This window comes from Liolophura sinensis, chromosome 6 (genome assembly GCF_032854445.1).
Source record: "Liolophura sinensis isolate JHLJ2023 chromosome 6, CUHK_Ljap_v2, whole genome shotgun sequence".
Classification (NCBI taxonomy): domain Eukaryota; kingdom Metazoa; phylum Mollusca; class Polyplacophora; order Chitonida; family Chitonidae; genus Liolophura; species Liolophura sinensis.
In genome coordinates, this window is record NC_088300.1 from 11,026,254 (window position 1) to 11,040,454 (window position 14,201).

The 14,201-nt window shown below is 40.7% G+C and overlaps 1 protein-coding gene and 1 long non-coding RNA gene across 2 annotated transcripts; one reads left to right on the plus strand and one right to left on the minus strand.

The window, feature by feature from the left end:
* The first annotated feature begins 301 nt into the window (after nucleotides 1–301).
* LOC135468057 (uncharacterized) lies at nucleotides 302–10,823 on the plus strand. The gene is made up of 3 exons (XR_010444203.1): nucleotides 302–438; nucleotides 1,070–1,264; nucleotides 10,687–10,823. It is a non-coding gene; the product is annotated as an uncharacterized LOC135468057 (long non-coding RNA).
* Nucleotides 5,103–14,201, minus strand: LOC135468056 (thiosulfate sulfurtransferase-like). Its single transcript, XM_064746080.1, has 7 exons — nucleotides 13,975–14,201; nucleotides 10,681–10,885; nucleotides 9,397–9,492; nucleotides 8,008–8,152; nucleotides 7,201–7,353; nucleotides 6,257–6,381; nucleotides 5,103–5,432 (listed from the first exon to the last, which is right to left on the minus strand). The coding sequence occupies exons 1-7, from the start codon at nucleotides 14,067–14,069 to the stop codon at nucleotides 5,328–5,330; spliced, it is 924 nt and encodes a 307-aa protein (XP_064602150.1). The 5' UTR covers nucleotides 14,070–14,201; the 3' UTR covers nucleotides 5,103–5,327.

A 14,201-nucleotide genomic window follows, 5' to 3' on the forward strand; every position in this document is an offset into this window, starting at 1 on the left:
TCTTTCAGTAAAATTAAACAAATCTACCGTCATTCCAGACAATTGTCGACTTCGGTAACAACTGAGTACGAAATGATTATAAGAGTTACTTTCCTTGAATGACATGACATACATTCATTAGCTGGGTCACATAACCCCCTGCTGAGGCGCTGTTTCTTTTTTTTTTGTGTGTGTGTGTGTCTGTGTTTCTATAGCGCCGGAGATTGTGTTGCAAGGGGGATAACTCGTGTCTGCAGTCTAGGAGCGGGTATGTACTCTATGGCGCGGCGTTGTTGTTGCGCCCGCCATCTTGAGTAGTAAATGAGAAAAACAGCTCCATAATGTGTCTTTGTTTTTCACTCTTCCACACGTATGTAGAAGCTAATACGTGCACGACTGGTATATGAACATGTTAACTTTTAGGAGACACCGTTTCTCTGTGATGGTAGATTATCAAATGTACGTAAGAGATAGAACGGTGAATTGTCTAATCATGATGACTGATAACATACACAAATAACGGTGATGTTCAGAATGCATGTTGTACGGCATTCCGTTTAAGATAAGATAGTGTAGGTGCATAGCGCTATTTTGTCTGAATAACTGACGTAAGATTTTGTTTTAGCATATGGTTGCTGAGTGAACATTGTTCATTGTATTTAATTAGTGCATTGGTGTTATTGTTCGGACTGTAGGCCTATGGCTTTCATTTCTCATTCTCTCGTCGTTGCATTAATTCTTTAGTGAGTTACACAGAAAACACTTCGTCACCGCACAACTGCAGACAAAACATAAAAGCGTGCTATTCTCTATTGTTAACACTTACGCATGCGGCAGAGTATTAAGTAATGTGCATGATAAGGTTATAACAACTGGTAATACCCTAGACAACAAACCAAGGTTACTTGTGCATTAGGAAATACCATATGCAGGATATTATAAACTGGCAGTGGTTATTTCTGTCAGGTCACATAATTCTCTGAACTACAATTATCTGTAAGAGTGAAGTGTATGGTATGTATCTGCCATCTTCAGTAGTAAATGAGAAAACCAGCTCCATAATGTGTCTTTGTTTTTCACTCTTGCACAGCCTGAACCAATGCACGGGCGTAACAAACGCAATATAGAGCTATTTATCTATATCAGACGAATCCAGGACAAGCATCTCGAGCGCCGGCCACGAATCTTCACTATATTGCTGATCCAAGGAGAGACGCGCGCAGTGAGTCGTGAAGAGATCCAGGAAGAGATACGTGCAGTGATCTGTGAAGAGATCCATGGATTGGTTAGTAACTTTACTTGTTGCCTGGATTTATACATGGGTTTTATAGGTGATACCTGAATAGAAATGTTTTGTTATTGATTTTGTCAGCAGGTGATCAGTGGTTAGAACTGTTTTGTTCCCTTACCTGGATATTGTCAACAGGTGATCCGTGGTTAGAAATGTTTTGTTCTCTTACTTATATGTAGGTATATATTGTTACGGTATTGAAAACAGCAACAGAAAACAGACTCAGTGACTCAATATTACAATGTAAACAATGCTTTATATATATAAATGAGACGTACAGTTTTACAGACAGTTCAACAACAACAACATAAAAAAAACACACATCAGTATTACCGGTCTTTAAAAGTTTCCAGTTCACCTTTGCATCCCAAGGAATGTATTCCAGGAAATCCAACGTAAAGACCATGGGATAAACACACAATTCACACAAGTCACAAATTGTCCTAGACAGGTACTTCGCCAGGTTAGCGAACACGAACACAGTACACAGGTTACACAGAACTGGAACAGTCAAGCCTTTGAATGACGTCACACCCGCAGAGCACAACACAGGGTAAATACAGGCATGGAGGTATAATCCACTTCAGATCAGTCACAGCTCCCGCAGAAGCTCACAAACGAGCCGTTCAGAGACGTAGAGTAATGTCACCTTGTGGCAGAACGAACGTCCTTTGCCAAAACTGAAAACTTCAGTTAAGAGTCCTTGACGACCTTGTCGGTCAGGTGAGGTCAGCGTGTTAAACAAATTACACAGTCCACACTGTATAATCATAATAAAGATCCGAACACCAATAGACGTGACTTCCGCAGAAATTCACATAAACCAGACATCAGTACTACTGTGGTACACAAACGGTGCCGGCATAAAAATCTGTCCTCCCAAATGAAACTGGCATCACCAGCTCATATAAATATAATGGACTCGATACGAGAGCGTCGCACACTCTCCTGGCTCCCAGTGGATGCAGCAAAAATACCTCCTCTCTGCACAGAAAACACGGCTTATATACGCTCCAGGTGGATTCAACTATTTTTAGACACAGAATTAACAGCCAATGTACAGCCAGTTAAATAAACAGAGCATTGAACAAGGTGCTTTCGGCCAGGTCCGCGCTGTACATATATAACAGGGCCTGTTATGCTTTCACAAAGGTCCGCAGACTAACAGTACATGAAGACGTTAAATAGTCATACATAACAATATCAAAAGGTGATCCGTGGTTAGAAATGTTCGCTCGCTTACCTGGATATTGCCAACAGGTGATCCGTGGTTAGAAATGTTTCGTTCCCTAACCTGGATTTTGTCAACAAGAGTCATTAATTGTTAAGTTATTTGTGTATTAAATACTACAGTTGTTTATACCACTATATATACATGATGATGCAACTGTTCATGTGTGAAGGAAATCAGAGAGCCCGGAGTAAAGCACTGGCCTTCGCCAGATACCTGACGCACCTCCTGACAGTGTTGGTTCTTCTGCAGGATTTCAACCCAGCTGATGGCACATTGTAACCATTACATTGTAACCACTGTATAACCACAGTTGTAACCACAGTATAATCATTACATTGTAACCCACTGTGGTTAATTCTTCCATACGTATTCCAGCTGATCCCACAGGATAGCCATTATTTATTTGATTGGTGTTTTACGCCGTACTCAAGAATATTTCACCACTATGGTTAATTCTCCCATACGTATTCCAGCTGATCTCACAGGATAGCCATTATTTGTTTGATTGGTGTTTTATGCCGTACTCAAGAATATTTCACCACTGTGGGTAATTCTTCCATACGTATTCCAGCTGATCCCACAGGATAGCCATTATTTATTTGATTGGTGTTTTACGCCGTACTCAAGAATATTTCACCACTGTGGGTAATTCTTCCATAAGTATTCCTACCCAGCTGATCCCACAGGATAGCCATTGCATTGTAACCATTTTGGTTAATTCTTCTGTGTGTATTCCTACCCAGCTGATCCCACAGTGTAATCATTACATTGTAACCATTGTGGGTAATTCTTCCATACGTGTTCCTACCCTGCAGACCCCACAGTATAATCATTACATTATAACCACTGTGGTTAATTCTTCTGTGTGTGTTCCTACCCTGCTGATCCAACAGTATAACCGGCGTCATAAATAAGCTAGGTTCTAATCCGCCTCTGACCTTTTCAGTGCCTTTTGTTGTCAATTATCTAAAAAAATCACGTTAGTTTCTGGTTACTTATTTTTGCCTTCATTTATATGTTGGTGTGCGAGGACAACTTTGCTTGGTGTTTTACGCCGTACTCAAGAATATTTCACTTATACGATGGCGGGAGACAACTTTACAATACATATATATTTCTCCCCTGTGAATGGATAGGATTTTGTGCCCCTTTTTGCGATTTACTTCCTGATGGCACTGGGTCACTGGTCACAGATGCTGTATATTCACGTACTAATAAAACCAAGGACAGTGTGTCCATCGTCGGAGTAATATCTACGGGTTATTACAGAATTTCGTGGTTAATTAATCTACCTGCGTCTTTGATGAGCCGCCCTGACAATATAGACATGTATATCACCGTTGTAACGTTTCTGTGATCACGCTGCTAGAATCCATGCTAAATAATTAAACTGTAAACATAGGGAAAAAATACAATAGGTAACCTGTTTGATAAATATGACTTACAGGTATTAAAAACTAATCATAAGCTGGTCGTTATTCATTCATGTTTCTGATGCACTAGTTCTCAGTGGTATACTCGTCCTTTGTTAGGGTCTCCATAAATATTCAACGAAGTCAAACCCGGTCACTCGTGCTTTCAGGGCTGTCACTAACTGGGGTGAATTTTATCCAGACCACAAAGTCACGCGCTGTACCTTATTTATAAGAATTGTTACCATGACCATCCCTGTCTCGCAATAATCCATGCCTGAATTTTTGGGCTTATATGGGCTCATATGTAAATATTCGGCGACGTCAGGACTGACGTGTAAACTTCACCATATTCCGATCAAGGTCAGCATTCAATAAGATGTCGCGTTCTATTGTACCTTACTAAGTCCTCTCCCAGAAAACGTCCTTTTGCGAAATCGCCATATAACAAGTGAGCATGAACCCCTATATCTCATTAACTCTGAGTAATTAGTATCAGAACATCAACTCTGTCTATTTAACGTGTAAACAGCAGCTCCTAGTCAGCTGTCCTTCTTTACAACACATCTCAATTCCTATCATCCTTACATAGAAGCCAAGATCAGGTTTAATTGTATTTCTATTCTGTCATGTCTAAAACACAACTTCACTTAAGCCGTCTCCATTCTGTGCGAAACAATGACTGATTGTGTGCAGTATATAGCCTATAATATACGAGAGTCCCGAGGTACTGGTTAACTCCGCTTATATTGGCTGTCTACACGACAAAGCCTTAGATAGCCAACCCAAGTCCTCCCTAGCTGACATTGATATATTTTAAGGTGGTTTTAGCACAACGTGGTGTCAATTTCCTTTATTCTGTTTCATCAGATTCGTAATTCATGATTCTTTAACTCGCTCTAGAGACTTGATCATGATTTAACCATGCAGCTGAGGTTTCTACAACACGATGTCCGCTTTGACGACGATGTGGTTCGTGGTCGCCCAAACTCACTAATACTTTCCTCTACCAATAAATGGGACCATAGTCGTACGAATGAAATATCCTTGAGTACAGCGTCAAAAATACATGAACCTGTCAAATAAATATTTCCAAAACAACGACCAAAATCAGATTTCGAATGATTAGCAGATCCTGACCCAAAATTTAAAACTTTGGTAGTAAACAGAGGCCATACAAATCCAGTAAAAATCAATATTGTCTTTTATTGCGTTGAAATACACATTCAGAATCAGTCAAAGAGGAAATTTCTTTGTTTACAAAGTGACGCATGGGGTCTTCAGACAGTATTTACCAGGAGCTGTGAACAGCCAGGGTGTAACAAATAGTGTGTCCCTGACCGGCAGATATCAGCTGGTGGATGGGCAGATATCAGCTGGTGGATCATCAGATTGTGTATTGAAGGCAGTCCTATGCTGACGGGAACACAATATTGTAGGGAGGCTCGACTTCCGCTTGAGGTCCAAGAGTCACCTGATCCTTACTGGCTCTCTGCCCATATTCTACCCAGGAGCCCTAGGATCAGAAATACAAACAATATAACAATGTATGTGTGTGTAATGTTTTACCCAGGAGCCCTAGGATCAGAAATACAAACAATATAACAATGTATGTGTGTGTAATGTTTTACCCAGGAGCCCTAGGATCAGAAATGCAAACAATATAACAATGTATGTGCGTGTAATGTTCTACCCAGGAGCCCCAGGATCAGAAATACAAACAATATAACAATGTATGTGCGTGTAATGTTTTACCCAGGAGATCCCGGATCAGAAATACAAAAAATATAAAAATATCCGTGCGTCCGTAATGTTCTACCCAAGAGCTGTAGTGTTGGAAATACAAACATTGCAACTGTATCCTTGAGTGTAATGTTCCACCCAGGATGGGAAGGGTTGCAGACACAAACCCCCGAAACTGAGAAATAAGCACTAAAAAAGTATCCGAGGGTGTTCCCACCTGGTTTCTTAAGACAGAAAAACATATCTAATCATATAATCACCTGTACACATTTATACATTTATTGATAAATCAAGTTAAACTTTTTAAAGTTAAACAAATATACATCCGACCCACACTGTTACTTAAAACAATAAAAACTCTCAGATCTTTTAAATCTGCAATGAAAGTCTATTTATTATGTAGTCCCAACAAAAAAAAAGTTATCTGGCTCCAAAGATGGAATTAAAAGAAGCTCTGTCCCTCTATCGGTTCGGGTTCGCCATATTGTGAACTTATAACTAGGACCATAGTCCGCCGGCAAAAGTGAAGGCCAATTTCGGGTTCTCCATAACTTCACTAAGTTTCACGTGCTCTAATTTGAATGTGTAAATACTCACGTAGTATACGGACACTTTAGTGTTCCCACAGAGATATGCTGCCATTGCAACCATGCAGGCGGTGTATCCTACGTAACAGGTGGTCATCAAAGGTTTAGTAAGGTCTACACTCGCCCACGAGAACACTGTAACACAGAACGCAGGCGGTGTAACCTACGTACTGACAGGTGGTCATCACAGGTTTAGTGAGGCCAACAACAGCCCATGAGAACACTTTAACACAGAACACAAGAGCTGTACCCTGCGTAATTACAGGTGGTCATCACAGGTTTAGTGAGGTCTACACCAGTCTATGCAAACACTGTAACGCAAAACACAGGAGCTGTTCCCTGCGTAATTACAAGTGGTCATCACAGATTTAGTGAGGTCTACACCACCCCATGAAAACACTGTAACACAGAACACAGGAGCTGTACCCTACATAACACGTGGTCATCACAGGTTTGGTGAGGTCTACACTAGCCCAGGAGAATATTTTAAACACAGAACACAGGCGGGGTATACTTCATAACAGGTGGTCATCACAGTTTTAGTGAGGTCAACACTGTACCCTACGTAACGCCCAGGCACACGTCAACATAGTGTGTGGCATACAGGATTAGCATAGTACGCCACTCAACACAGCTTGCTTGAAGGCTCACGTGGACAAACATTACTGTGTAAATCTAGCATATCATATCCTCTGAGCTATTCAGTGGTTATGAACTTTGCCTCAATGCAGAACCAGTTCCTGACGGAGAGTTCAACGTTCAAATGGCAAACATGACCGGTTACAGCTATGAAAAGCATTCTTGCCCAAAACAGGAAAATTTTATTACAATACCAGTCAGCAAGCTACAAACGAATAACTGTAGAAGTTTAGCGTTCCAGGATAGCATAATCGGGTGATCTTAGAACAGACTTGATATGGGGATGACTGGTTCCTAGAGTGGAGGTGTACTTACGTTCCCGGAGTTGATTGACAGGTCGGACACTGACTAGGTCACTTCCGAACATCAAGGGGTAAGGCAGGTTCTTAGCCCCCGGGATTGTCCCTGTTTTGATGTCGGACAACGCGGAAGGATCTAACCCTACTGCTGGCATAATCATTTTCAGTACTGCAAAATGAAATGAGAGGAAATCAACAGTGCTGATACAGAATTTTAGGCTTTTTGTTGTTTTTGTTTCTTGACTGGTCATAAATAAATAAACTGGATAAATATGTACATCGACCTAATGATCTCACTATGCGACATAAGCCAACATTCGGCCGGTGACAAATTGGCGTGCCAAAAATTCTCACAAGCCGTAAAAGATACATGCCAGGTCACCCAGGTTTGCCATTACTACGATATATTGTCCCGTACATCAATATTCCATTATCACTGGTCCCAACATTATTATCACTGAAATCGAGATGATGAATTTTTATTTATTCATTCATTTATTTGTTCACTCAGTCATTTATTTTACTGTAAACCAAATTTGTCAAGCTCGTTTTATGGCTCCCTAGTACAGAAATAAGTTGGCCAGTTTGATAACGTCTTCGTACCAAAAAAGGCATGAGGTGGTCTGAAGCCTGAAATTGCATTTTCTTAGCGGTTGCATGTGTTAGGATTTTCCGTTTTTCTACTAGCATTTCTTTTTTCAAATCTGAGGCCTGACTTTGCATTTTCTTAGCGGTTGCATGTGGTAGGATTCTCTGGTTTTCTACTAGCATTTCTTTTTCCAAATCGTCTCAGATTTTCAACCCTAGCTAAGTGGATAGTTACAAGTAGAGGGCTCCTCTTCTTTGCCCGTATAGTTCTCGTGTGGTCGTGTGTCCAAGATCTGCGTATCTCCCTTCGAACGGATTTCCGCTAGTTCGTCGAAAGTAACCATAAGGCTTGGGTCAACCGTTAGAGAGATGTCCCCTTCCTAGAAGATAACCGTGCAATTGTATTGAGAAGAGAACAATGAAAAGTAGAATTAGGTACCAGGTCTGCATTACTCTAGCCAATAACGGATATAATGTTTGTATATATATATATATATATATATATATATATATATATATATATATATATATATATATATATAATTTTTGATATTTGAGTTGGTAGTGCAGGAAGTTAGTGTCACTGATAGCCATAAAATCCGTCTAGACTCATTCCACATCAAACACAAGAAGCCACAAAAATATAATACGGCATAAATCAGTCACGGCTGACAACAACCGATGAAAAATAAAACGAAGAAGCATGTAGTAACATAATCATTGAAAGTGGTTAGCGATACAACAGAGCGACATCTATGAGTTGTCCGCAGATATGCATGCCACAGACCGTAAGCCTGCCCTAAAGGAGAAGAAAACTTAAAAACATGACACAATAGGCTGAAAAGAGCACATTTTTTTCTATCTGGTGGTGCCTGCTGCATAATTTTGCGACTTTTCCTCGCTATACACGTAAAGCCTGAAAACGGCAAAGCTGGCATAAAGCGCTGAGTTCATCGCGTCCTCCATCTTTAACACCGTGTAATTTATACTGGGGGTGTGGAGTCGTTAAAACTGCCGGCTTGTTCGTGTAAACTCCGAACCTACGTCCAACATTCCGGTTTCCCGATCGTCAAGTGGAAAACCAACTGTACTGTTCGCTACCTTCTGAGAAGAAGCGTTCTACCGGAAATGTACGAACTGCACTTCGGCGGTTTCCGACGGCAATTCTCCTCCTAACACAGAAGACTGCAGGACTTGTTCTTAGGCAAAATGGAGTTGCCCACAGCAGATGTTGGCGCTGACTTTATTTCTAATTTGTCAACTTGAGGTACACATTAGAATTTTTTATGGCATGCACCTGCGAGGAAATGCATACTCCTTTCAATGGTATTTGATATTTACATTTTCTTCTCCTTTAATCTTCAAGACCCACAAAGGTTCTTGAAATACAGCAATGATGTGAGAAGAAATGATTTTCGCTCATGTTAAAGTCCTTTAGAATAGTTCTACATAGGCTACATACATGTAGCATATTGGTCAAGCCCACAAGAAAAATGTGTTTTTGTTTCTTGAGTCAAAAGCCCAAAAATGAAATGGTATCATAATTTTGTGAACAAGTTCACGCAACTTGAATAGCTCGAACTGTATGCATACCGCTAAAGACAAATCCCTAATGTGTATGTACCTGAGCGGGCAATTCTTCGGCTGTGACGGGAAATCCTGCGTCTTGCCATGCCTTCAAGCCTCCGTTTAGAACAGACACCTTCTTGTGACCGAAAGCCTGTAAACAAGTCGGGAAACACTGAAGCACGGAGAGACAACACAAAAACACAGTGGGAAACACGGAAACACGGAGTGGGAAACAAGGGAAATCAGACTGGGAACCATGGGAACACAGGGTAGGAAACACAGATTTGTACACACGGAAACAGAGTGGGAAACACGGAAACACAGAGTAAGAAGCAAAGAGTTAGAAACAGAGTGGGAAACAAGAAAACACAGAGTGGGAAACACGGAAAAACTCAGTGGGAAACAAAGTTGTAAACACGGAAACACAGTGGGAAACACGAGAACAACGAGTGGGTAACACGGACACAGAGAGCGGAAAACAATGAGTTGTGAACACGGAGTGCGTAACACAGTGTGTTAAGGAAAGAGTGGGAAACGGGAAAACGAAAGGGTGAAACGCGGAAACACAGAGTGGGGAACAAAAAATGGGGAACAAAGAGGGGGAAACACGAAAACACACAGTGGGAAGCACGGAAACACAGAGTAGGAAACACGAGAAGACAGTTTATGTCCACTGTTTATGTCCATATTGTTAACTATCAAATGGAAAAGGCAGTATAAAGCGTGGGAAGTGGATATATAGGGGAACATTCGTCTTCATTCACGACTGATTGGTAGATGTCATGTCTTGTAACTGACAGTTATCTGTTGTTGTTAACTGTTATCCTATTAAATGAAAAGCCTCTCATGTAGTAATCGAAGCATGTGATGTTAGGCCACAGTGTAGCCTACAAATTGTGCACGGTATAGTCATAACAATTCTGTAAAGAATGGTCATTGCGCTTCTCATCTATTACTCGCTACGTAAGATCTGTGAAGAATGGTCATTGCGCTTCTCATCTATTACTCTCTGCGTATTATCTGTGAAGAAATGTGATTGCGCTTCTCATCTGTTACTCTCTACGTAAGATCTCTGAAGAAATGTCATTGTGCTTCTCATCTATTACTCTCTACGTAAGATCTGCGAAGAATGGTCATTGCACTTCTCATATATTACTCTCTACGTAAGATATACCTCATCATGCACATCTGACAGGGTATAGGTCCCTTAATGATGTGGTAAGTAAATTTCACAGTATTGTCAACGTATTCCTAACTTTGGATATGTTTTAATTATACATGTACATCGTAAAATCACGAGGAATATGTTTTTGATTTGTATTTATTATTATGCTTTTACCTTCAGCATCCACCAAAGTCTCGGAGCTGCAAACGGTAAGAGCTTGGCAGTCTCATAGAGAACCACGTGAGACCCGGCGTTCACTCCCAGGCTCCTCAAGGTCTTCTGGAAGTCTTGTAGGGTGGGAATAGAGGACGGGATGTACGGCATCTGGGCCGGGCACAATCTCATCAGGTCGATGTACCGAGCGGACGGGATATGACATCTGAAACAGATACGAAAGATGGATTTGAGCCCGAGACCTTCTCGGTGTGACGAAGAAAAACGCTAACTGATTGAGGCAGCGAGGTCCATCATCTTAGAGGTGTATTAAATCAGTAGACGTTAGGACAGTAAACCTAATGCCTCTTTCGCACTGTGCGATTCCCAGTTACCACTCGAAAAGGGCAACCACATATGATTTGCTGATTTTGACTAAACATGAATCACAATTCACAATTTATGGAAATATTTACTGAATTCTGATTCGCCAAATCTGCTACCGTACAGATGGAATGGCTAATCGTCCAGCGGGGAACGGACAAAAACCCCGCGGACATAAGCCCCTCGATCAGTTTTAAGTGTATATGGAAAATGACATAAGTTGTTTGCTTGCTTGAAAAAACTTGAAACATTCTCCCTGAAGTGACGTTTCAGATTTCAATACATGTTTGCGGTCAATAGAATCTCGTCTTACTCGTTCAATCACCATCTATTCTAATCGTTTTTGACGTCACCGGAAAGAGATATATATCTGTCAGCGGTATACAGAATGCTCGACCTCCATTCCAGGCTTCTCTGAAAACTAAAGAAGTCTACAAGTAAGGTAAACGATTGCTGTATTGCAGCTTTAGTTAGACTTTTTTCCAATTCACAAATCTTACATATATATGATTCTAAGAACACAAATCTTAGATATATGTCAATCGTTCCTATCTTGGAGATATAATTCACATGCTATTGCCTAACACCTCTAAAGAAAACGATTGATTCCACATACTTGTAGCAGTGATGGTTTTAACGTCAGAATCTAAAGAAAAAACAAAATGTGCCTGTTTCGATCTTTCCGAGTGTAGGTGTTTTTTTATTCTTTTTAAGAGTATTCAAAAATAATGTTTTTCTTGTGAACTATAATAAGATTTGGTTTAAATGTCTAAATAATCAAAGTTTTTTTTTTAAATAAATCTGCAATGGGGAACACATAAAATTGCATACGATACCTGTAAATGGACTCAAAATGTATAATTCACTACTGTGAATCGTAGTAAGCTATAACCTGTATACCATGTTGAAATATTTCATCTAGACAAATTAAGTATAGTGGTACTATGTAGAATAAACTTATATTTGCTCGTCGGAAAGCATTCGATAATTATATCAGAGACATCAGAGACAGTCATTTTGGCGATATTGTTTTGAAAATGTACGTGTATAACGCTTATGAGAGGAAAGCTTTTGAACCCGAGTGACAGACTAGGATACGCTTTGATGACAGATTTTTAGATGGAAATCAAAGTCACACTATATATGAATTCCCGTCAACAAATCTTTGACTTCATGTTTTCTAGAGTGTCGGATATGTTCTGCCGATTAATCAAAACGACGGGTTTTTTGTCCGCCGGGGTTTTTTGTCCGCCGGGCTTCTGTCCACGGGGCTTTTGTCCTAGACTCCCGTCCAGCAATCGTTAATGTATCCCCACGTAAAACAACTGAAATATCTCAGTGCGACATTTAATTCTGTTCAAGAAAAGTTTTTAAAAGTTAAGGCGCCTTAAATATACTGGTTTGTTTGATTTCACGTTGTATTTGGGTTTTAAAAACATGCATTCACTTCTAGTATTTCTTCTTTTTTAATGTAGGCCTACGAGTCATATCAGGTCATCGATGCCATTCCGTATCTCACATAGGTGATTGCTACTAGCCTGTGTAGGCTGTATCATACCGTACAGCGGCGTAGGAAGCGGGCGCCCAAGGGGGACATGCCCCACCCCCCACTTTCAAAAGTGTGTGTGTGGGGGGGGGCATATTTTTTGCCCCCATCCCCCCCCCCCCCCCCCCTTTTCAGGTTCCGGAAATTATATATACTTGTAACACAAACAAGACCCTTCGCCGAGTAAAACATCACACTATTTGCAAATATATTTTCTCGGTAAACTAAACATGGTAAACTGCAACCTTTCCCAGTGCACATTGGTATTAATATAGGGCCTACATGTTTTTTCGGTCTTTCGGCCTACATATTATATGTTTATGAGTTAGCTCCCTTAGATGAGATTCGTCAGTCGATTGAAATGGAGCCGCCTGACCAAACTTCGTCGAGTTCAACGGTCGATAGATTCCTGCAACGTCGGTTTTGTATTTTATGCATCCATGCAACCATGGCTGCAATTGTCATAAGTTTGTGAATTTTGATTATTTCCTCAAAGATTTTGCTTTTCCAGATCACGTGATATAGAGTCAGCAAGTTATATTTGCCTGTTTTTCCAAACAGATAATATGCCAAAATTACACAGGTTTATGTAGGTTTGCTTGTTTTAACGTTCAGTACACATGCAAAAGTAGCATATATTAATATGTACAATTCTCCCATGGAAGGGCAAATCATCTACAGTGTAATTTGACAAAAAAGTCGGCTCATTTGTCTCCAAACACAATCTTTTTTCTGATTTAGTGACTATGTTTTATTGCGATGACGTTGCAGTTCCATTCAGCCCAAAAAGCAGAATAATTAATATATTTGTACAATATATGCGCTCATCGGTGTTTAGTTATTTATTTCATTATGGTTTATCGTCATTCCAAGATCTTTTCACTTAGGACGGGTTGCAAGATTCATCAGTGAAGGAAAAATAAGTAACCGTTGTAACCACCGACTTTGGCGCGTTACTGACATTCCCCTAAATCAGATGCACGCCTTTCTTCTAAGCCAAAGATCTTATCAAAAAGTGTATGTATACATTTGAATGACATTGATTTCAATCGAAATCAAGTCAGCGCGAATAGGCCGGCAAGTTTACCACCAAGGCCAGAAAAAAAATGGATGTTTCTTTCCCCCCGATCTCTCCTCCATGTGAGTTAAACATACCTCAACAATTGAGCTAACGTCTATTTCAATTTTTTGAGGCAGGCTTAAATAGTCAGTAACACTTCAGTTGACATATCTAAGATACGGCAAACCGTCTCTAAGGCGATATAGCTCCTTCAGAGCTTCCGGGGCCTTGGCGGCCCCTGGACCCACGCCTTTTTTGCTGGGACTCTTGGCCCCCCACTTTTAAATTGCTTCCTACGCCCCTGTCATATCTGTCAGGTACATACATCTTGTAGTCCTCCATCCCGGGCCGTTCTCTGTGAATGTCGTGTCCAGGACCCGGATGTCCTGGTTCTTGTTGGTTAGTTGTTCGTGAAGCCATTGGGCTGTGACCAGCGCTGGACAACACTCGTCCCCGGAGCTCATTTTGCTTCACAGCTCCCTGTATCTGTCCCGTTGTTCCAGGTATGTGTACGGCGGCTTTGGGTCTGTGTCCGGTGGATTCGGATTTCTC